This window comes from Zootoca vivipara, chromosome 6 (genome assembly GCF_965207765.1).
Source record: "Zootoca vivipara chromosome 6, rZooViv2.hap1.1, whole genome shotgun sequence".
In the NCBI taxonomy this organism is placed as follows: domain Eukaryota; kingdom Metazoa; phylum Chordata; class Lepidosauria; order Squamata; family Lacertidae; genus Zootoca; species Zootoca vivipara.
Window position 1 is genome coordinate 470,152 of NC_142589.1, and position 24,236 is coordinate 494,387.

Here is a 24,236-nt window from a genome sequence, read left to right on the forward strand (position 1 = left end):
CCCCCCAGAGTGGAACCCGGGGCGCACCGCCCCCATTGCCCCCCTTGCGACGCCCCTGCACTGACCTACCAACAACACGAGACTGAACAGGACAGGGCCTGGGTGGCTTGTAAAGTCCCCAGCTAGCCTAAGATCCTGGCATGCCCCTTCCTCAAAGGGCTAAAGATAGAGAAGCTCAGTGGCTAATCCTGAGGGATTTCTCACCAATCCCAAGATCATTGTCCCACATAGATTTCACAGGGCACAACCTGTCTAACTTCATATTTGTATTTTAAGAGATGGGTGGGAGTCACAACCCAGAACTCTGCATACATCATTGGTTTCCCCTGCCCTGAGTCTCATTAGCATTTATTTACATGGAAAGGTATGCTTATATGGGATGCATCGCAGGATACAGATTTGACATGAGTAAGTCATATGGCAATCTGAGTTGTTCACTGCTATTGGCTCCCTGCCTGCTTGTACCAGGAGTTGCCCAACATCACCAATAGCATACTGACATGCTTACTGGGACTGATGGGAGTTAAAGTCCAAAACACCTGGAGGTCACCAAGTTGGTGAAAGCTAGGTTAGAGTACTGGACAACCTGGGACCTTCTGTGTGCAGAGGATTTTTCAGACACAAAAATGTATTTTTTGGGGGGGGGAACCCCCTTTTTAATATTGAACCATATAAATGCATGGTGGTAGTGCTGCTGTTGCAACCCACCTTGAATCAGGGCACAGTCAGGGCCCTGATCTACCAAACAAAGCCAGGCATCCTATACCCTTGAGGTTTCCCCAAATGGGAGTGTTAGTAATTTCCTTAATGAATTCAAAGCAGAAGCAACAAAGGGTCTTTGCTCATAGTTCAGTAACTCTCTGCTACACAACACAGGATGGAAACCTCTGGCCTGGACCAACCCTTCTGTTAGGTGGAGGGATGAAGCAGATGATGGATGCTGAAAGGTGGGGAGCAGGGATGAGATGTTAAAGGGCACAGCTGCATGTGTCCAGTGCTCCCTTGCCCAGCCTGCAGCCTCAGGTGTCCTGGAGGACCCTATGCCATCAGATTCCCCTGCTAGTCCCCGTGGCTTCTGCCTGTGGAATGGGCGTGATGCCTAGGATCAACGGCTGCCTCCTCTCGCTGTGAGCTCTTGTAGAAGACAACACAAAAGGCAGGAAACTTCCAAGATGAAACCAGTTCCCACATGGAGCCCAGACGGAAGTGGTTCCCTGTCCTGGCAGACATAAGCATCTGGGCTGCCTGATTCCACCATCTGAAGAGGAATCACAGCTTTGCTGCTGCTGCTGCTGCTGCTGCACACAAACTGCCGCCCACACAACCACTTCCCTGCATGACAAATGGACAAAGAAGTCATCCATCTCCTAATGGGAATGCCCAACAGGCCCCCTCTCAGCTGCTTGCAGCAACTCCTCAGCCCTAGTGAAAATGGCTGCAGGCCAGATCCAGGCCCACTGGCCTTTCCTGCTTACAGGTAAAACATGCTGCTCATTCAATCCAGCAACTGTTTTAGCAGGCTGGCCCTATGCAGAATCCCTCTGTAAACACCCATGTGTGAACGCATGCACACTTTATGTGGCTGCATGGCAGGAAATTGAGGGTGGTAACCATAGACCTGGATGGTAGGGGGAGTCAGGAATGCAATCCGGGGACCTTTCAGGATTCCAATGTTCCAAAGGCAGGCCTGACTATTTTGATTATTGGAGGGAGTGTGCACAGCAGGAGGTGAGAAACTTCAGGACTGGACTTCTACAGAACCACACACACCCTGCCAACTGGACAGCACCAAGTTAGCAAAGGTTGGGTTAACCCTTTGTGCCAAATCAGCAGTGGAAAAGTCCTTCTGCAAGGAAGCTGGCCATTACTTTGCCTGGGAAGTCTGAGATGGGAGAAGGGCCCACAGGGCCTGCTCAGCGCCCCCCCCCCCATCTGAACACAACAGACCTTGTACAAGAGCATCTCTGCTATGGCACCTTCCTTGCCTCTGGAGGTCCCTGTCCATCTCCATCAGCCAGACCCCACTCGGCTGACTTTCAGGAAAAGGACGGTGCTGGTTTTCTCATTGGCTTTGAACATGGGTGCTCTCTTTGAATTGTTGGTGGTTCTAATTTGTCGTGTGTGGATTGTTTTAATTATATTTATAAGCTGCATCTAGAATATCCCTTGCTTTAGAAGGCAGGGTATAAATAATCAAATAACATTTCCCTACCATATGAATAAGCCACCCATGGCTTTACTAAATTAAAATAATTCTTAACTCTGCTGGAGATGGAGTTACCACCATCCTTCCTCCTGGCTGTTTTGTCTTCTGAAGGGAAAGCCATTTTAATTTACTAGTGAGGCCTCCTTGTCCTCGAATTAACAGCATCAGCATTAACTTACATGTCCTGAAAGAGGGAAAAGGAAACTGCAAGGGGCAGGTGAAACCTTCCTGAACTCTGCTTCCCAGATGCCAAGGAGCATTGGGCTAGTTGATGCAGAAGCAGGATGCTGAACTGGACCTGCCTTCTCCAACCTCGTAGTCCAAAGTCCCTGGCAAGCGCCAGGGGGGCAATCCTTACTTCTTACATCGCCATGGATGGCTGCTGAACATACTGGGGCAGCTCCCCGCCTCCCAGCTGTGGCCCGCTTGGTGATGGGCTTTTGTGTGCGCGCGCGTTTTCTTACGAAGATCCCCGCGCGCTCTCAGGACTCGCCTTTCTCGCAGCCTGGCGCCTGAGCGCACGGACTGCCCTCTAGGCTCCAGGCTGGCCAGGCGAGAGACCGAGCCGCGCCATCCATTGAGCGAGCCCCGAAGGCAGCTCCTCCCCCCGCGATCAGGCGGCGCCTGAAAGAAAAGGCGGATCAGGGGCAGCTAATCCTTTAACAGGATCGGCGCGATCGCCTTGATTTCTGGCGGAGCGGGGCGGACAGCGAGCAAAGAGCAGCGGATCAGGCGTTGCTCCAGCCGGGGCACAGCCTGCCCACCTGCCCAGTGACCTTCCGCCCGGGCCCTTTCCTCCCTGTTTGAGCCTGGCAGATTTTACTTACATGCACTTACTTACTTACACCCCTCCCCCGCCCCCCTTGCTGCAGCGCCTCCGTCGTTCAAGTTCAACGCCTTAAATCCTCCATCCGGGGCCATGAAAAGCATCACCTGCTGATTTCTGGGCACCCAGTCACTGTTGAAATACATGGTTCTACATGTCTGATCTAGCAGAGATTCCTGCCTTGCAGGGAGTTGGGCTAGATGATTCCTTCCATCGCTCTGATTCTAAGGAGACAGCAGGCTTTCCCTGTCTCAGTCGTGGTCCAGGGAAGCGACTCTCCCGACACAGGCCTGCTTCCTGGGAACTGAGCCACACTGAGCACAGGACCTTCTTGCTGGTGAATGTGCTCCAGCTGCGGCTGCCCCTTGAGGAAGAGAACCAGGCTTGGCTGGGGACAGGAGCAAGGGTGGGCGGCCGCCAGAGTGGAAGGCTGGCTATGCTTAAGCACAGAGGGGAGCGCCAGTTTGCCCCTCCCGAAAACCCTGGAGAGCTGCTCCCACTCGAAGCGGACTAGCCTCCTCCAGCCTGGGAACTGTGTTGGACTGCAGCTTCACGTCAGCCCTCATCAACAGCACCACCCCAAACAATGGTGTCCCCGATGCTGCGCTAGATGGAGCAATGGCTTAGCTAGGCATAAGGCAGCTGACTCTGGATGGGGCACCAGCCGCTCAAAGAGGAGGGTCCCCAACAGCCGCTTCCAGAGAACTTCCTGGTGGATTGACCCCTACGCTAGCGAGTGATTGGGGAGGGGGTTGTGGCTATTTGGCTCTTCCATATCAGGTCCCTTTATGGAAATGGAGATGAACAGGGTCACTCACGTATCTTGCCCACCGGAGCCTGCAAATGTGTCCCCTCCTCTGTCGCCTGCCTATTCAGAGTGACATTTGGGTAGTGATACATGGTGGATGCCAACTTAAATGACTCTGTAAGGTCACATGGAGGGTTATCTTGCAACTACCCCCCCCTTTCTATTTTCAGTTGGCTTTCTACTGCTGCTTCTTGTTGCCCAGCCAAGAAGACACTTCTCAGCGCTAGATCAATAAGCAAAAAGATGGTGGTGGGCTGGAACTGCGCACCAGTTTGCTTCAGACAGAGCAACGACTACTCCTGCCAGCAGCTGGGTAGTGGGCGCTTTGTCATGCAAGACTCCAGGTTTTGGAGGATGCTTGGACAAGGCACTCTCCATGGGCCCTCCCTCTCTCCTTCCCTGCATCTACCTGCTTGCAACAGCAGGCCCAGGGCACTCTCCTCACCTGCGCTGAGCCCTTGGCAGATGCTGACCCTTGACTCCAGCTTGTAGCAGCTTTGCAAGGCCTTGAGTAAGGTGTCATTTCAACCTGATATGCTAGATTGAACCCAGAGGCTGCTGCTGCTGCAGGCGAATCATGTGTGCCTCTTAGCACTGACCTCCCCTGAGCAAACGCCTGGTGGTTCTGTAGACCCACAAGCAGTTCAGGAAGTCAGGCCTCCATTTCCTCCAGATCCCTTTCCTGATCTCCCTGTAAGTAACAAGAATCCAGCATGCTTTTAAGAGTCCTCTCCCCACCCTTGATGTGGCCCATCTCCATGCAGTAGAGCACTTACTGTTACAACCTCAGGGAACAGCCAGGAAGAGAGAAATAAAATCCATTAAAAATGACATTTATTTTGGCCTCCTCTGTGCAGAGAGGGGTAGATATTCCTTCCTTGAGCGTTTTTGCTTTTAAAGGCACACTTCTTAAAGGCACAAGGTTGTGCAAATAAATAGCAAACATTGTTAGCTTAACCCTTGAAAGAACTTTTCTCCTTTAGAAAAAAAAGAAGGTTTGAACTCCAAGTTAAAAATGCCTCTGCGGCTAAGGAACTAGGAAGGGGGGGGACTGGGGGGGGGAGAAGTGTTGTGCGTTCTTACTCCACCAAACTGCTTTGCTGGGCTCCTTGCTGCTGCTCCCTCTGGCAAACTCCTGGTTTCTTGAGATATGTCCCATCAGATGCTTTCATTCTGGCCCTAAGAGGGGAGAAAAGCACAAAGACAAACTCTCGGAAACATATCTTGCAGCAGACGCCAGCTCTGGGGGGGCAGGTATGAGCTATGTAAGCACAGCCTCCTGCAGACACTGTTGTCCGACACCTTCCACCTTGATTATTGCAATTATAGCTCACCTGTCCTCCAAGGATCTCAAGGTGGTGTAGGTGGTTCTCCCACCTCTCATTTTATCCTCACATCAACCCTGTGAGGTAGGTTAGGTGGAGAAGCTGGCTGATCCATGGTACACCCACCCAGTGAGCTTCAGGATTTGAACCCTGGACTCCTGGGTCCTAGCTCCACATTCTGACCACTGGACCATACTGGTTCTCCTTCTACAACCACACCCATTGAGCACTGCTCTCATCTGTGTCCCTTTTTTGAGTAAACAGACATGACGTGACTTTTCCTCACCACTAAGAACATCAGAAGAGCTTGGTGGATCAGGCCAATGGCCCACCTGGTCCCGCATCCTGGTCACGGTGGCCCCAAGGTGCCTTTGGGAAACCTTCGAGCAGAACCTGAGGGTTTCCAACAACTCTCTGCTCCTGTGGCTTCCAACGCACCAACCCTCTGACTGCAGCCAGTGGGGCTAACAGCCCTGGGTAGCCTTGGCCCCCACAGAAATCTCCAAGGAGCAGAACTTCCTTCCAGAGCAGATGGCAATGCTTCCACACAAGCTGAGCCCTGGCAACTCTCTTTTTAGAAACTGAGCGCTTCTTTTTGCCTTGCTTTGCAGGGTTCCGAGAACACACTCCAAAGTAGCTGTGGCTACTGGTAAAATGTATGGCTCTAGGCAGCATATGCTGACTGAGTAGCGGGGGGCGGGGGCAGCGGTGGAGCTTCATGCTGCCCCCAGGGATGTGGGGCGCGTTCTGGGGGTGGGGCGCCGCGATGGCACCCCTGGGATCGCACCGCCCGGGGCACCCCACTCCCACCGCCCCTATCTTCCTACGCCCCTGGGCAAGCGGGAGGCTTGGGGAAATGGCAAAGTTCAGATGCCAGGATGTTGCTCCAGAGCAGCCTTTGCCAGCTGCTGATCTTTGCAAGGTGCTCCGGACAGGCAGGGCTTTGAACATCTGCTGCAGGGGGGTTTGATTATTAAATTTCTATACCACCCTTAATCTGAGGATCACAGGTGGTTTAAAATACAAAAACACGAAAAGCAACAAAATAACAAAACAAACCTCCTCTCCACAGTTTAAAAGACCATAGATTGTTTTATTAGCCTGATTACCTAAAAATGCTTTTGCCTGGCACCTAGAGATATGTCATGAAGGCAAGCCTCCTTGGGGAAAGCATTCCACAAATAGGGAGCCATCACAGCCCCGGCGTTGCCACCCCCTGTACCTCTTGTGGAGGAGGGAGGCACATGAAGAAAGGCCTAAGAGGAGGATTGCAGGATCCTTGAGGTACCTCAGGCAGCAAAACAGTCAACCAACCCCTTGGGGAGCTTTCTATCAGCACATCTAGGTCTTCTAGAGCATGAGCTAGCAGGACATGATGTGGCTCAGAAGTAACCTCTCCAGGCAACCTTCTCCATCTCCTGGCCCATGCAACATGGGTGGGTGAAGGGAGCCAGGGAAGTCTGTCGTGCAGGAGGAGAATGCCAAGGAGAGGTCTGCAAAAGCACATTAATATGCACACATTATTATTATTATTATTATTATTATTATTATTATTATTATTATTATTATTATTATTATATTTTATACCCCACCCATCTGGCTGGGTTTCCTCCGCCACTCTGGGCAGCTTGTAGCAGGGGGTGAGCAGCCAACCTCTGCTCATTCACATTTTGTGTGACAGGACAGGGTTTCTGGCTCTGTTCTCCCTTGTGGAAAAAGGGAAGGGATTTGGGGTGATGGTCTGGGAACTGCTGGTGGTGTTAGAGACCAAGATGCAGCCAATGGCTGCAGAGGGCAGATGCACAGATCCTGGACACAGAAGGGACAGCCTCTCCTTTGTCCCCTGTGGAGGACTGGGGTCACCCAAAGGCATCTGGGGGCATGAGGCAAATGGCATTTTCCACCTCACAATAGCATGCTATTGTAAAACATAAAGTGAAGTTTCTCTGCACATTACAATAAACAGGCGCTGCTGTAATTTATATCGCCAGCTTTGAAAAAATGCTTATGAAACTTTGTCGAGTGCCATTTACATGGCTGGCACTGTATTCAACATAATTCAGGGTGTCCCTTTCCTAAAGAACTCTTCCTTACAGTGCTGAAACACACAAGGCGTCCACACACCCCAACCCCATCCATACACAGCTATTGATGCATCCAGCACTCTTCTTCTCCTGGCCTGGCTGATTGGATAAAGAGAGGGCAGTCACCAGGTCAGGAAGGAAAGACAACTCATTAAACTCTGTTTAGTAATTAAGTGGGCAGTAACAGCTCTCAACCCCTTTGATTTGAGCCATGCTAATGGAGATCATTTCCTTTCTCCAGCCCCCCACCCCCACCCCCCTGCCTATGACTTCAGGCCACACTAGCAGGAAAGGGCCCAGCCAGCATTAACTCCTGGGGTGAGTCAGTCCTTCAGCAACTGAGGCGGAGAAGAGTCATGGAAGTGGCGCTTCTGTTTCCCATCATGTTTGCACAAAAGGATGTAAGCATCATCCCAGCTCGTAAATCAGGGATTGGGGGGGGGAGTGCTAGGTAGCCCTCTTGGGCTTCCTGGGTGCAGGAATGTGTCACAAAGGTTTGGAGGCTAGCAAAGCCTTTATTTGCTGTTGCAACAGGGTCCTTCCCCTCACGCAGGAGAACAAGGAAGGAACCCAGAACAAAAGAGAACCTCCACTTTTATCAGTTTTCCCATCACCAAGAAACGCCCCCAATACATCATTCCTACATCACAGCTATGTAATCAATACCTCACAAAAAAGGAGGGTTCAAGGTAGAAATCTGAGCACTTTTGACACCTCTCCTAGTCCTCCTATCACCCCCCCCAGGTGTGAATTCCTAAACACAAAGAGAAATTAACATTTTCGTAAGAGTTGATCACTGTCTTTTGTTCAGAGGAGTCTTCCATTGTGAATGAGATACCATTGACAGGGAGGTAGCCATGTTGGTCTGAGTCGAAGCAAAATAAAAAAATTTCCTTCAGTAGCACCTTAAAGATCATGGCCACTGGTCCCATCACCTCCTGGCAAATAGAAGGGGAAGAAATGGAGGCAGTGAGAGATTTTACTTTCTTGGGCTCCTTGATCACTGCAGATGGTGACAGCAGTCACGAAATTAAAAGACGCCTGCTTCTTGGGAGAAAAGCAATGACAAACCTAGACAGCATCTTAAAAAGCAGAGACATCACCTTGCCGACAAAGGTCCGTATAGTTAAAGCTATGGTTTTCCCAGTAGTGATGTATGGAAGTGAGAGCTGGACCATAAAGAAGGCTGATCGCCGAAGAATTGATGCTTTTGAATTATGGTGCTGGAGGAGACTCTTGAGAGTCCCATGGACTGCAAGAAGATCAAACCTATCCATTCTTAAGGAAATCAGCCCTGAGTGCTCCCTGGAAGGACAGATCATGAAGCTCAGGCTCCAATACTTTGGCCACCTCATGAGAAGAGAAGAATCCTTGGAAAAGACCCTGATGTTGGGAAAGATTGAGGGCACTAGGAGAAGGGGACGACAGAGGACAAGATGGTTGGACAGTGTTCTCGAAGCTACGAACATGAGTTTGACCAAATTGCGGGAGGCAGTGCAAGACAGGAGTGCCTGGCGTGCTATGGTCCATGGGGTCACGAAGAGTCGGACACGACTAAACGACTAAACAACAACAAGCACCTTAAAGACCAACTAAGTTTTTATTTTGGTATGAGCTTTCGTGTGCATGCACACTTCTTCAGATACACTTAGTTGGTCTTTAAGGTGCTACTGAAGGAAATTTTTTTATTTTGCATTGACAGGGAATTATGGCTCCCAAGTTGCTAGTCATGTGGAAATGTGTGCATATGCTGATCCTTAAGCCTTCCTTAAGGCAGGGTTGAGTCCAAGCGGGAGGGGTGAGGGTCTTTGAAGCGGAGCGGACGTTAAACAGGATTCTGGGTATTGCAGCTGTCAAATTCGGTCACCCCTCTCTGTTCATTAATAATGGTGTCCTGATTCTCTCTCCCCCCCCCCATAATTTTCTATAACAGTACCGTAGTTAATGTTAAATGTGAATCCCATGTTAGATGTATCAGTTGCTCAGTTTGTGAGATGCTGCAAAATGCAGTGTTGTTGTTGTTTTTTGCTGCAAAACAACTACAAAATTTTGGCAGAGGTTTGGAAGAGATCCAAACCTGTGTTAAGCTGTGCATCTGACCTGCCTCCTCCAAATCTGAGTCCACATTTCCAGCATGTTTGCATTTCTGTCCAGTGCTGTTTTTCTAGAAAAACAGGTGCCAGAACCCTCTTATCATGGCAATGGTGCCCACTGGAGAGCTGCCGGAACTGAGTAAGTTCCAGCTGAAAAAATATCCTGCTTCTGTCTCAGTGACATCTACACTGGCTTGGTCATGTCCACAGAATGGAAGATGGCAGGATTCGCAAGGATATGTTTTACAGGGGGTTGGCTTCAGGCAACTCCCCCCCCCCCCAAGGAACAAGATTTAGTGAAGATGGAAGAGAGGCCAGTCCCTTGTCTCATCACCTTTCAGGCCACATCTGATTGTTTCCTAGGAACGCCTAGACTTCTGGCAACTCAGCTGGCCCCAAGCACAGAATGGCAATTGCTTTAATCTGTGAAATGGGCCAGTGTACAAACAAACAAACAAAGGATTATCTAACCTGTGTTCACAATAGTGCCATAGTCATACTAAGTTCTTTAAAAGATAAGAACATTCTGAAGATCAACCAATGTGTTGTAATTTAATCTTGAACAGGGAGCAGCCCTTCCAACCTCATAGAGAATCTTGCATCATCATACTAAAATCTCATTGTATCCTCTTATGGAAATCTGAAACGGAGCCCGGCGTCCCCTCCCCCAGACCAGGGAAGCTCTTCTCCAGCCAGGTCTGCATCCTGCAGAGATTGCTTTGCTCCTCTCCTGGGGGACTGTGCAGTGGGTGCTGCTGTGGCTTGCAGTCACTGGGAGTAATGGAGACGGGGAGCTGGAAAGCAAGGGAAAGTGTGGTTTTCTTGCACCACAAGCACACAGGAGCTCCAGGTGGGTTTTTTGGTTAATCTTCTGGAGCTGTCCAGGACCAAAGCAGGAACTGTTGGGAGTTTGCCCACGCCTTGCTTTGGGGTACAGGTGACTTCTTTCTTGGCTGACCTTAAGCACAAATGGCACCAAGTGGAACAGGCTACCTGGGAAAGTGGTGGGCTCTCCTTCCCTGCAGGTTTTTAAGCAGAGGTTGGATGGCCACCTGCCAGGGATTCTTGAGCTATGATTCCTGCACTGCAGGGGGTTGGAGTAGATGACACTTGGGGCAACTTCCAACTCTGCAATGTTTTGATTCCAAGTCAGACTGACACACTTGTTCCCTTTCCTCCTTGTTCTGCTGTGGAGATGGAGCCACAGCTGCCAGGGTCCCATGCATCCCAGGCTGGCTTGAAATACTGCCAGGCTTTGGGTGGACTATCCAAATGACATCCCCCTTACACACACACACTCTGCACAGAACAGTTCTCCTGGTCCTGCCAGTGGTTGTGGTCAGACTGGTCTGTATCTTATTGTACTGCCCTCCCATCATCTTCAGCTTGCCTCATGGTGGCATTTTAGCTCCTTTCACATATTTTGTTCCATTGCACTTTTGTGTGAGTGTATGAACAGGACTGCACCTGCTTGTGCTTGCTGGCCTTGGCTCAGCTCTGGATGCTCTGCTCGGTGGTAAAGCAGATGTCTTATCTGCAGAAGGTCCCAGGTTCAATCCCTGGTACCTCCAGACTTCCTGAAACCTTGGAGAGCTGCTGCTGGTCAGTGTAGAGAATACTAAGCTAGAAGGACCCATGTTAAGGCAGCTTCTTCTGTTTGGTGAAAGCTGTAAAAGAGCCTATCCATGTTCCAAAATGCAGGTGCCTCTGCTCATCTGCGGAGTCAGGATCCCTTGCAGAGTTTGTGTGCACAGAGGCTCTTTCACACCTTCTCCTGAATACAGGACAGGGAGAGAAGTTGTGACCCTCCTTCTGCCTCACCATCTGCAGGAAAGGGGCTCGCTCACCCCCTTCCCATGCATTTCAAGGTCCCTCTTTACATGGAAATTACCTGCAGGGAGGTTATCTTGAGCCAGCCCCGAGAATGCAGCTCCTCCCACTTGACAAAGGTTTGGGCCGCCAGGTCCTTGAGCTCAGTGCGGTACATGAGGCCAGCGTCTTCCCGGATGCCGGTGCTGATGTGTTGCTGCAGCTGGATGCAGAGCTGCTGGAGGTGCCTCTGGTGCGGGAGCAAGGGCGGCATAGAGTCAAGGGGACAGGAAGGCAGGGAGAGAGGCATCTCTCAGGGAACAGCAGCTGCTCTCCTCTGGTGAAGCATTAGCAGAGTGGAGAATAACGTATGCGTTTTGTGTTTTTATTTATTTTTGTATTTATATGCTGTGAACTGCCCTGAAATCTTCTGATGAAGGGTGGTATGCAAATATAATAAAATAAACAAACAAATAATTATTGGGTACCAGACATCCTTTTCATTGCACTTTTATCATGATTTGTACTCATGATGCTATTGTTGCGGACATACACAATTCTGCCTTCAATACTGTTTACTGTATTTCCCCACAATAATACTTTTTTTGAGCATTGCCCCATGCCCCTGCTTACAAAGACTGCTGGGCCTTTAGCTAGATATAATTAAAATAGATAACGTGGAGGTGAACCTTCTCCCACACATGCAGCGAAGTTTTATGTGCAGGAAAGTGGGGCGGCCTTCAGTCAGAAATGCTGCTGCATTATGACTTGATTCTGCTAGTTGTATCAACACAGGGCTGCCTCAAAAGGGAGTCTGAAGAGAAACAAGACAAACGGGAAGAAGCTCTGGACCAAGCCAAACATTACACATAAACATGTCTTAAATTGAGGGAGGCTTAAGACAAGTTTGTGAGTAATATGTAGCTCGCTCCAGACCTTTCCCCCAGTTCCCCTTTGCTCTCCTCTTGCTTTTGCTTGGGCTCCCTTGTGAGTGGAAAAGTATTGAGAGCCACCTCTTTGCCCAAGTGGACCCTCCCAAGTGGCTGCTAGGCTACCATCAGCTACCATTGCTGATTGCAAACTGCAGCCCCACAACTGAGCTCTGCTTTGTGCCGCTTCCAGCCCCACGGTTGCTCTGAGCTAGAACTTTTTGTTGCTTCTCAGTGTTGTGTGTGAGCTGGCTCCAGCATAGCCGCGAAGCTGCAGTTTTGCTGCCCACAAAGCTGGCCCGCCTCCAGCCTTCTCCTCCACCACACCAGGCTAAATGTAACACACATTGCAGTTTTCATTTCTCCTGGTGAGTGATCTCCCCCTTTTCAACACAGCAGCTCTCTGCTGTCCTTGCTCCGGGATCCTGACTCACCTGATCTCTTAGAGGGACAGCCGTGGTTCCCACAACCACATTGGCCAGTGTCAGGAGGCTGTAGCAGAGGTAGCAGGCCTGGAAGAGAAAGGGAGGTAGAGGCATATCATTTGGAAGTAGGTTAGCTAGTGAGAGAGAGAGAGAGCGGCTGGGCTCCATGGCTGGGCTCCCAGGCCCTAGCCCAGCATTTTAACCTCTACACCAGCTCATGCAACATTCATCAGAGAGAGAGAGAGAGAAAGAAGCAGGTGTGTTTCCTGACTGAATACTCTCTCACTACCCAGATGCCGCTCTTCTGTGGCAAGACACGGGTAGAACTGCAACTGAGATTCTGCATTATTGCAGTTTTTCTGTGCCTCCCACTATGTTCTCTCCACATTAGCAGGAGTGATGCTACTGCTGTGGGTGGAGCCCTTTGAAACTTAGGAACCATTCCGTATAATGCTTGTGGGTGGTGGGTGCCATTAATTGTTGCTAAAAAAAACTTTTCCAGTTTATAATGAAAGAGGGCTTTAATGCAATGGTATGATCACACTTTACTACAACAGAGCCAGGGCATTAATAATAATCATAATAATAATAATAATTTTATGGGAATCTACAAGTGGAACCTCATTTAAATATCTGTAGGATAAAACCTTAGGGGAGGGTAACACTGGGGTCAGACTGAGTCAGTCCAAAGGCCAAGCGGAACAGCTCTGTCTTGCAGGCCCTATGAATAGATGACAACACCCGCTGGGCCCTAGTCTCCTGAGAGAGAGCATTCCACCAGGTCGGGGCTAGTACTGAGAAGGCCCTGGTCCTGGTTGAGGCCAGACTAACCTTGTGACTCGGGATCTCCAGTATGTTATTATTTGTGGACCTTAATGTCCTCTGCGGGACATACCCGTAGGTATGAGGGTCCTTTAAAGGTCAAAACCAGCACCTTAAACCTGACCCTGTACTCCACCGGGAGCCAGTGCAGCTGGTAAAGCACTGGATGAATGTGATCACGCGGCGAGGACCCCGTAAGGAGTCTCGCCGCGGCATTCTGCACCCGCTGGAGTTTCTGGGTCAGGGTCTTGCAGGGGGTAGGTGCTTGAACCGCAATGCCAGCTATGCATTGAGCATTCATTCCTTTTCGTTTGTGGGGAGGTCAGAGGATGCTCTGTCAGAGCAAGTGGACCTGTCACTTTCCTTATGCAGGCGTGGCCAACTCCCAAGAGACTGTGATCTACTCACAGTTAAAAACTGGCAGGGATCTACTCCCTTTTGGGGGTTCAGGTCCAAGTTGTTGGAAAAAAAAGGAAAGCCCCCTTTTTGGGGGGTGCAAGACAAAGATGCTGAGCTTTTTTTAGGGGAGCCAAAGTTGTTGAACTTCTTTCGAGGGAGCCAGTGATCTACCAGTGATCTACCACAGGCGTCCAGTTATCTACCTGTTAGACATGCCTGCAGCAAGAGTCTGATTTTGGGGGTGAGGAAGCAGGCTTGTTGTGCATGAGCACTAACCATCTTTAACCTGAATTTGCCAGGATGCAAATGAGTCCAATCTGAAAATAGGAACAGTTGGGAAGGACTCTTGATATGTCCTTCACATTAGAAAATTAAAATAGCTGAGGAAACATTTCAGCTGTGGAGAATGCACTGCTTCTGGTAAAACGTTGGACTTTCTGCAGTGTGGAAAAAGATGGAAGGTCCGCATGGGAAATAGAGGATGACAGTGGTTTGATGCCCTCTAGAGAGAAAAGGAACAAAGCTGCCAGACCCTTCCCTCAGCCTCCTGGGACCCTCTGCCTCTTCTCAGGACAGAACCATGGATGGCCAACCCAGCTGGAGTCCAGCAGAAGGAGACAGACCAATGACTGTGCAAGCTTTATCAGCTTTTGGGGCCCCATGGCCACTAGCCCCATTGCTTCCAGCGGTGTGCCCCGTTAGCAACTAGCCCACCCTGCAGCGAGAGCAAGACCCCTCCTAGGTCTCCCCACTTGCACAGCTCCCAGCGCATATCAAGGGGGCTTTTGCACAGGAACTTCTCAGTGGATTGGCTCTTGGGCACATCTGTTGGTCTCCTACCCTCTGCCCTCAAGGGCATGCAAATCCTGCTGCCTTGTTTTGCTGGAAAGCTTAGGTTGCAAGCCTAACCCCACTTACCCAGAAGTGTACAGTAAGTCCCGCTGAATTCAATATTAAACTTCTGATTAAACATGGTTAGGAAGCCACTACTGCACAACTTGCTTTGTATCACAACAAACTTTGACTTTGAAAAGGTCCCCCAATGAATCTCTCTGCTTGATAGTTAGATATTGTAGCCACAAGCAAGCCGCCTACTTGGCATACTGAGACTTGTCTCGTAGGGAGTTCTGTATAGAGTAGAAACTCAGTCTCCCCTGCAAAGAAGTGGAGAACCAGAATCTATCCAAGCCCTGCAGCTGTTTTCTCCCAAGCCGAAATCCACCTTGTAGCGCAGCAGGGAAGGGGTGTGGCTCTGTTAGGGCTGACACACGCCTGGGATTTCCTGGACATTACCGGGATTTCAAAGGCAGAAGTGACATCCAGGGGGAATTTCCAATTTCCAGAAGGCAGCAGTTTGTCCTTCAATTTTTTTTGCCGTTTTTGTAAAAAACAAACAAACACCTCAACAATGTTGGGGTCTTCCTAAAAAAAAGCTCAAGAACATTTTGAGTGTCCTGGTTTTTACTTTTTGAAATATGGCAACCCTAGGCTCCATGCTCCTGCCTCCCCCTCTGCCCCCCCATCTGTCCCTGCCAGTGCCATCTGTCCAGGCCTGAAAGTCTTCCTAGCTTCTAAGCCAGACTTCATGGGGTCCCTTGTGCAAACCGTCCTTCCCACAGATGTCCTGCAACTCAGCTCATCGCAGCAGAACTCCTCAGCTGTTGCTTCAGCTATGGAAGACGGCAGCCAACTTATTGCAGGGCAATGGAGAAAAGAAGATAAGGGTAGGTGTGTGTGTTAAACAACGTATCTGCTTCTAAAGGTATCAACAGCAGAGCGATTAGAGTGGGAGGAGGCCTGGCAGGCCATCTGCTTGAACTCTCCGCTCACTGCAAGATATTCAGAGTATCTTGAGCAGCAGAGGGACACCCAGCCTCTACGAGTTCCCTCCCTCCCCTACCATTTCCACTGCAGACTGCCCTTCACAGGTCAACTTAGTAAGTTCCATTCAGTTCCACAGAGCTGCCTGCCTGTAAGTGAGTACTGTACAGTGGTACCTCGGGTTACAAACACTTCAGGTTACAGACTCCGCTAACCCAGAAATAGTGCCTCAGGTTAAGAACTTTGCTTCAGGATGAGAACAGAAATTGTGCTCCGGCAGCACGGCAGCAGCAGGAGGCCCCATTAGCTAAAGTGGTGCTTCAGGTTAAGAACGGACCTCTGGAACGAATCTAGTTCTTAACCAGAGGTACCACTGTATAGGACTGCAGATTTGTAGACTGCCTACTTCCTGAACAAAGCAATCTACGGTAGCCTCTGATCCACTGTGCTGCATGGTGTTTGGAGGCAGAGGAAATGTCTTTCTGCTCAGTTCTGCCTGGCTGTGCTGGACTTCATTGATGGGGAGACTCAGCTGCCTAAAAGCACACACCACTGGAAGCTACTGCTGGTGGCATCCCAACCAGTGGCAGCCAGTGCAAAGCCCCCCAAAGGCAAGAGGGGGAGTTGTGCCCAAGGATCCACTGGATCTGCTGGTACCTGCTTTTCTTAGGGCTGCCTTACACCCAGAATTTCCTGGACATACAGCACTCCAAAACAGTTTCTGGGTGGAAATCACTTAACTGTCTGGGGAAAACCAGATGTATGGCAACCCATGGCAGAAGTCAAGATTTTGGCGAATTTCCTTAAAAATATCTCAACAACTTCATTTTTCATTCAAAAGTTCAACTTTGGCCCAAAAAAGCTCAACATTTTCACATTTTGACATATGGCAACCCTAGCTTTTCTTGCTGGCGCAAAGTGGCTCCAGGGTTAGGATGGTCTGTCCCAAGGCTGAAATCCTGTGCCCACTTTGTTGTGGCCAAGCCCATGGAACTCAATGGGACTTAAAGGTTAGTAGAAGAGTGTAATGCAAGGGATCCTGAAGCTCCACCTTACTTTTATTACATACATCTCATATCAATAACATTTATGTTACATCACTTCTTCCCTCCCCTCCTGGGGTTCCCCCAACTTCCACTTCTGATTTGTTTCCCTCTTGTTACATACTGCTGTTTCTTAAAAGTCTACTATATCATTTCTTGTATTGTTTTAAATGTTCTTTATTAATAAAGATGTGAATGTTTATTTAACTTTTATGTACAGTATTCCAAAGAGATAGTTATGCTAGGTTTTGCAGCAAGAATAAAAACACCTTGCGGCACCGGAAAAAGCAGTAGAATTCTTCTAGTTTACATTTTCTTGGATGAGAGCCCACTTTGTCTGATACATGACACATTATCCTTAGCGCTCTCTCTCCCCCCCTCTCCCCCCCCTCTCTCTCACACACAATGGGAGTGTTTTGGGCAGGCATCCCCAAACTTTGGCCCTCCAGATGTTTTGGACTACAATTCCCATCTTCCCCGACCACTGGTCCTGTTAGCTAGGGATCATGGGAGTTGTAGGCCAAAACATCTGGAGTGCCGAAGTTTGGAGATGCCTGGTTTTGGGTGTGTGTGTAAATACTGGGCCAAAAGGCCAAGCAAAGCAAGAGGTTCACCCAGAATACATTTTTATGCAAAGCTCCAATGACTACAAGAGAAGCATGGTGGCCATTTGCAACAGGAGTAATTAATGATAACGGAACCTCCCTAGCATCTGATCATAGCTGCCAAGTTATCCCTTTTTTTAAGGGATTTTCCATTATGCTGAATAGGCTTCCTCGCGAGAAAAGCGAAAACTTGGCAGCTATGCATCTGATCTTATATACATACAAGCTTTGCATAGATTAGTAATGCCACAAATCTGCTGTTCCTCTTGCACTGCATGGCCTCATGGCCCCAGATTGACAATCCATCTTCTGTAGGTTTGTCTGTGTGCGTTTCTCTGTCAACTGGGGATACCCTCATGCTTCTGACAAACTGGGCTTTCCTTCACAAAATCATATGCCACAGTAAACCTGTAAGTCTTTAATAGTGCCACAAAACTCCCTGTAGTTTTATAAATGTGATTGCTGATGTTGATTAGCAATCACAGCTGGAGCAGCTGGTAGCATCAAGGTCATGGGGAATTCAAGTGGTGAATTAGTCAGAATACATGTCAGAGAGCTGTGGGCGAGCAAAGGGAGCAATAAGGAAACCTTCCAGCTTTTGAACTGGGCTAAATATGTTGGAAAGCTGGCCCAGCCCCTCTGGCCTCCCCCAGCTTCGTATAGCTGCACATTGCACAAGCCTGGGAGTCAGTTCTTCTGTGGAAATTCCTGATCTAGCCAGGTGATGTTTGCGGTTCGAGGACCCGCCCCCTGCGAGAAATAAAGACACAGTGACACATGGATTTGAGTTAACTCCCCCCCCCAGAGGAGAGATCTTGTCCCAATTCCCTTCAGTAAGTCCCTTTGAAGATTTAACCTATGCTGATGATCTTTCAACTAGCAAGTAACCCAGTAGCCAACAGGGAACAGTGAAGCATTGTGTGCTGTTTTGCACAAGCTTAGCAGAAGAGGTCAGCAGGTAAAGGGGTTTGCAGGTAAGCTGTTTGCTGTGGGGACGCCAGCAAATTGCATTAAGAGATTGCAAGACAAACAGGATTAAGCTTAGAGGTGGGAGACAACCCTCCCTTTACCTCCCAGCTCCCAAGTGCCAGAAGTGGTATCAGCTGCTAGTCCCTTGTCTGATACATGCTACCATCTGGCAATGGAAAAGTCTGCAACTTCAGGTTCCCCCACCTTAAAAATAACCCCTAATTATTCATTTGAACATCTCACCAGCTGCATCCCTGCACTGCTGAATAAGTTAGCCCATTGTCAGTTTAAAATTGCAAAGGGGTTTGCCTCTGCAGGATTGCATGTGCCTGAGTTGGACCCCCCCCTTTTAAAAATAAAAATCTTTACCTCCCAACATTTTCCTACATAATTAGGATTATTTTGTAAACCATGGGTAGGCAACCTAAGGCCCATGGGCCACAAGTGGCCCACGGGGGTTGTTTAACCAGCCCATGAGTTGCCCCCGAACCAAGCTGACCGCTCAGTGTGTCCCCGCACACTGCGATAAACTGGCACGGTGCGGGGACTCGCTTCCGCAGTACCGGAAATCGCGTCTGTGCAGACGCAGGTGCCAGAAATCACAGCCATGCGCATGCGTGATCCAGCCCACAGAGGGATCTCCGCTGGAGTGAACCGGCCCAGGTGAGGTAAACCCTGGCCACCCCTGTAACTGACAGATCAACTGAAAAAACATTGTGGACCACAGTTTTATGGAGAATGCTTTGGAAGAATGCCGTGATCTTTACTGGATGAAGGGAACAGTCTCAGCTTCCAAGCGTACATTTTGAAACACCCTTTACCAACTGAGGTAGCACATGTTCCTGAGACAAAAAGCAGCATTGCATTTATGAAAATGTTTTGCACTCCTGTGCAGGATTTAAAACCCTGGAGCCTTTTTGGGAAGGCATGGCTGGAATATGAGAAGAAATAAGGAAGAGATATAGTTCAGTTGAGACTCATAATCTCAGGGTCATGAGTTGATTCGATCCACACGTTGGGCAAAGGATTCCTACATTGCAGGGGGCTGGACTAGATTATTCTCGTGGTCCTTTCCAACTCCATGATTCTATCATTCCGAGATTATGAGAGTGCCTCTGAGAATATGTTCCCATCCCCACTGAGTAGTCACAGTCCAGCTGTGAATAGAGATCGGTCTCTGAGTTTCAGCATTTCTCTTTGCAGAAAAGGGCCTCTTTTGCAAAACCCAATCAGTAAAAACAAAGCCCGTTGCCTCTGTAAGACATGGGAGCCAGGCTACCCCTGATGGCTGCCGTTGGAGTGGTGCCTTTTTGCCTTTTGAAACCCTGCCTCCTCTCCACCTCCACACCCGGAAAGGGGAGCAGGTCGGGAGTTGCCAGTCCCAGAGCTGACACGGTCCAGGATGCTATTGTGTAGTGCAGGGGAAGGTTTTACCTGGAGCCTGTCCAAGCAGGGGAAGTGGAGAAAGCCTAGGCAGACAGACGGAGCTACTCATCACATAGGGCTGGCTCACACTAGACTCTGGGCATGTGGAGGGAATAGATGTTAGGAGCAAAACACAGGGTTCCCAAGCTCCCCCCCCCTCCCCGGTCCCTTTGGTAGCTGGGAGGCAGATTCATAGAGAGCTGGCAGGGGTGTGTGTGTGTGTGTGTGTGTGTGTGTGTGTGTGAGAGAGAGAGAGAGAGAGAGAGAGAGAGAGAGAGAGAGAGAGAGAGAGAAAGAGAGAGAGAGAGAGCCTTTCCATGGCTGCTTTTCTTCCTTGCTGAGCTCCAACATCAGAAACAACTGAGTGAAAAACAACTGGGGGTAGAGAGGACTCGTAGAGTTAAGCATCCCACCTGCTCAGGATTGAGGCTTGAGAAGCCCACTGATAATAGATAAACATTGAAGACCTCTTTGTTCCCTAAAGTGCCAAGGGAGCTCCCGGATTCCTTCTATCTCTGTCTTATTACTGGGGAGGTCTTTGGGGTGGGAGTCACTGTTAGTGTTCCCCCATGGCTCAGATGTTTGGGGCATGTCTGCCAGAAGTCCCTTGTTCAGGGCTTGGGGCCCATTTCAGCTGAGGTCAGGCAGATCTCCTCCTTGCTGAACTTCCAGCACCTAATAAAGACCTTCTGTGTCAGCTTTTAAGTGCCTAATGAAAACGTTTCTGTGCAGTCAGATTTATGCAGGCAATGAAGAATACATCTTCCCATAACAACTGATTTCAACTTTTTAAATATGGTTTTTATTGTATCATCTTATGCACAATTGTTGTAAACTGCTTTGACATTTTTAATGAAAGCAGTAAATAAATACTTTAAAAAAATTCCAGCAGGCATTTAAACTGAATTTTGACTTTATAATTTTAACTGATTTTTCTTTCCAATGTATTGAGTCTCTTGTACACTGCTTAGAGGCAACTGCAATTAAGCATTATACAAACTATCAAAATAAATAAATAAAACTAAAACCACTTGTACAGGTCTGGGCGCTTTCTCCTGGAAACTTGGAATCCTAGAATTGTAGAGTTGAAAGGACCGTCTAATCCAATCCCCTGCAATGCAAGAATCTTTTGCCCCAAGAGCCTCATCATGCTCTACTAACTGAACTGTTTCAGTGCTGATCTTAACCTTGCACATTTTTATAGCATTTTAATGGTGGGATTCTTGCCTTTCTCGGCTGCCTTGTGGGCCTGGTACAAGTTAAGACAGAATACAAGCAAACAGGATATAGGCAGGTTTGTCTCCCGCTAATTCAGCAGTTAAAAGACACAGAAATAAAATGGGTCTGATAACAGAGAAAGAAGAGCAGGACGGGGAACAAATCGCCACCCAGACTAACAAAGGGAACTTCTAATCTTCTTAGCAGTAGATAAGTCCCAGTGACAGATCGCAGGATGCGACACAGATGACACCATCTTCGTGGGTATGATATTATTGCACAAAAATCTGCCCACCCCTTCCATGTGTGTGTGTGTGTACACACACACACACACACACACACACACACACATATATATAATGTATATAATGTATGTATATACATACATATATTTTCAAGCTGTCCTAAGCAAAGGCCAGCAAAGACCACCTTCTCTGCTCTGCCAGCAGCAGACCCTCGTCTTCCTAGCTGTTGCCAGGCACATCTCCAAGGAGTGTTCCCAGGCAACTCTGCTTTTAAAGGACCAGCACACGCCAAGTGCTTTCCTCTCTTCTCATGTGTAATGCTCACATATCCAAATATAATTTAAGAAATGTTAAGTGCAATTATTTGAAGGGATAATTAATTAGGCAGCTGAGGATAAAAGGGGAAGGTTGGGGAGGGTTATTTTTAATTGCCCAAACAGAGATATGCAATAATAGATGTTGGAATGCAGTCTGTTTTGTTGAGTAGAGAAAAAATGCTAATAAATATGTATCATTTTCTACCCTCCTTCTTTCTCTAATCCTATACTTTCCCCAGTTGCCTTCCAGCCAAGAATCTGAGCAATTAAAAGAGCTCTAATTAAGCATGAAAGAAAATAAAAAACCGAGGCAAATTAAAGTAATGAGTTGTTGGATAGCTGGGATGGGAGTGGAGAGAAGGAAATTACAGAATCATCCTTCAAGCCCTGAGTGTAGTCATGCCATCTACTAACTGCAAGATGAAAATTTCCTTGTGTTCAGAGCTATGCACACATACAGAAACAGGAGCGGGATAAATTCTACACATCTCTGGCACTGGAAGTTCAGCTTCCTGGCAATCTTTGCTTTCTTTCAGATACAGAAAGAAGGGGGGAAATGGTGCAATCCAGAAGTGTGCATATGGTGGCATCAATATGTTCAGTGGAGGGTTGCCAACTTTTCAGCACGCTTCTGTTGCTCTGCCCTTGCCAGGAAATTGATGTGCTGCTGGCACTAGCAGGCGATCACGTTCCTCTTCAGGCTGTGAAAAATCCCACCTACTTATTTCTGCTATTTTAAGTTGCTGTTAAAGGCATAGGTGCAAGCTTACTTGGCACCCCTATGTGGGACTTCCCCAAAAGCCTTATTATGTGGCTAAAGCTGCTACCTTTTATCTCTTCCGGTGCTTTTAGAACAATAGCCTGACACATAGAAATGAGGCAGCTTGGAGATGCAAGCCAGGAGGAAAACCACCTGCTGATTTTCTGCATCTCCTGCTGCACTTGAAGGCATGGGAACAGGTCTAGCAGCCAGCCTTAAAATGGATCCTAAGGGCAGCACAGGAGGAGAAGGAGATGTTCCTATTTATAAAAACACAGGACAATAGTCTTGCTGCACAAATACAAGCCCTGGGCACATTAACACGGCGAATCTTTAAACTGGCCACTGCACACGTGTCTTTAACAGTAGCAGCAACTAACTGTAGCGCCCTCCTAGTCCTTCCACCAGCTCACTCTTGTGCCTTACGTCTTAAGAGCGTGATCTGTTGTTAAAGGCAGAGTGACACTGCTTGGCTGAAAAGATGGCAAGTCTAAGAGACATTGTTTGCTGCCCCACACAAAAAAGCTGACCACCACTTTGGGGGGTTGTTTTTAACTTCTGTGTTTTTAATAGCAGCTCAATTAGCAGGAAATAATCCTTAGGCCCATGCTATGAGCAAGCTTCCCCTCTTTGCTTCTGCAGTTCAAACCACAGTCAGTCACAGAAGCAGATTTTCCTCTCCTGCAGATCAGTTGGCAACACAAGCTGTTATCAGAGCTACACATCAAAGGCTTCTTTACTAAAAGAGGTGAGGTTGACAGAGGAAAGCCATGGAGGGTAGGTGGCCTGTCCCTAGGGCATATCTGTACACCTGCAAAAAAACTGCTGGACTCAGGAGAATCCCAATTTCTTCCTTTCTTTTCTAGTAGTAATCTAGCTCTCACCCCCATATTGCACAAATGTTGGCAGCAAAAATACTGGACACTCAGGAATAAGGAGGTTTGTGTGTGTGTGTGTGGGGGTGAAATACAGATTGCTAGTTTCCCCTCATTCTGGTGTTTTTTAAGCCTTTGCCTCAAGGTTTCTCTAGGTCTGTCTCACATTTTTCACAAGTGAAGACAACAATCCTCAAATAAGCATATACGGTAGAAGCCCAACAGGCTTATCAACTAAGTAGAGCACAGGCATTGTTGCCTCTTTCCCGCCAGGGATCATTCAGAGCCAAGGGGATAAAAAAAAAATGCTGACCTATCACTACTCAACCCTGTTCCTGCCTCTTTCCCTGAAAGAAAGAAGAGGTCAAGAGGAGGAACTGCAAGAAGTTAAAACCAGCTTCCTGCTTTTGTGCATGGAGGCTCAAGGGTTGGCTCAGCTGGGCAACCTGATATCTCCTGGAGATGGCATCAAGCGGGGCTGCCCCAGACCTGCCCAATCCTGCCTGGTGCCTGGCAGCTCTCAAGCAGCTCATCCTCTTACGGTCAGGATTAGGCTTGTTTTTTATGGAGCCATGGCAAGGTCAGTACTGAGGGAAGTGGGTCAGAGGCAGGGCCTCGTGTGACCCCTGGCAGGCCAAAAAAAAAAAAAAAGAGTGGATGAACCTGTGCTCAGAGGTCCTGACTGTTTCCAAGCACAGATGTGTTAATGAATGGCAGGACTTATCCATGCTTATCCACACTTACCTCTTGCCCCACACTTTTGACACAGAGGTCCACACTTTAAAACTCTGAGTCCAGGCAAACTTTTTCATCCCAGAGCTTTCCCTGCAAAATCTCGCTCTTTAGAGCTGAAGTGAACAAATGGCACTTTGCCATTTGCTCCGATTCAGCAGTAAAGAGTAGGGTTGTTGCAGGGAAAGCTCTGGAGCAGAAAACCCCAAAACCAAATAAAAATAAAGTACCAGAGTTTAAAGCACAGACTATGCCTGGAAAGTGCAGAGGAAAGGTAAATGAGGATGGTGGTATTTCCCCCCTGGCCAGGGTCTTACACCTTGAATACATGGATACATAAACAGATGAAGCTTTTGTGGGCATGGAGGTGCTGTGATAGGGAAGCCTGGACAGCTAAATCTCTATTGACCATGTTGCTGTTAAAAAGGAACAAGAACTACAAAAACCCCACTCAATTGGAAACTCTACCTGTAAACTCAAGCACACTGGGAACTCTGCCA

General features: G+C 48.5%; 1 protein-coding gene across 1 annotated transcript in view; it reads right to left on the bottom strand.

Annotated features, from left to right (window-relative positions):
• Nucleotides 1-4,653: 4,653 nt before the first annotated feature.
• FAM178B (family with sequence similarity 178 member B) overlaps nt 4,654-24,236 on the bottom strand; it is a 180,628-nt gene continuing 161,045 nt past the window's right edge. The window contains exons 15-17 of the mRNA XM_035118861.3: nt 12,515-12,592; nt 11,234-11,401; nt 4,654-5,019 (exon numbers count right to left, since the gene is read on the bottom strand). Of these exons, the coding sequence (XP_034974752.2) occupies nt 4,999-5,019; nt 11,234-11,401; nt 12,515-12,592 (267 nt within the window). The 3' untranslated portion in view covers nt 4,654-4,998. The remainder of the gene's footprint in view (nt 5,020-11,233; nt 11,402-12,514; nt 12,593-24,236) is intronic.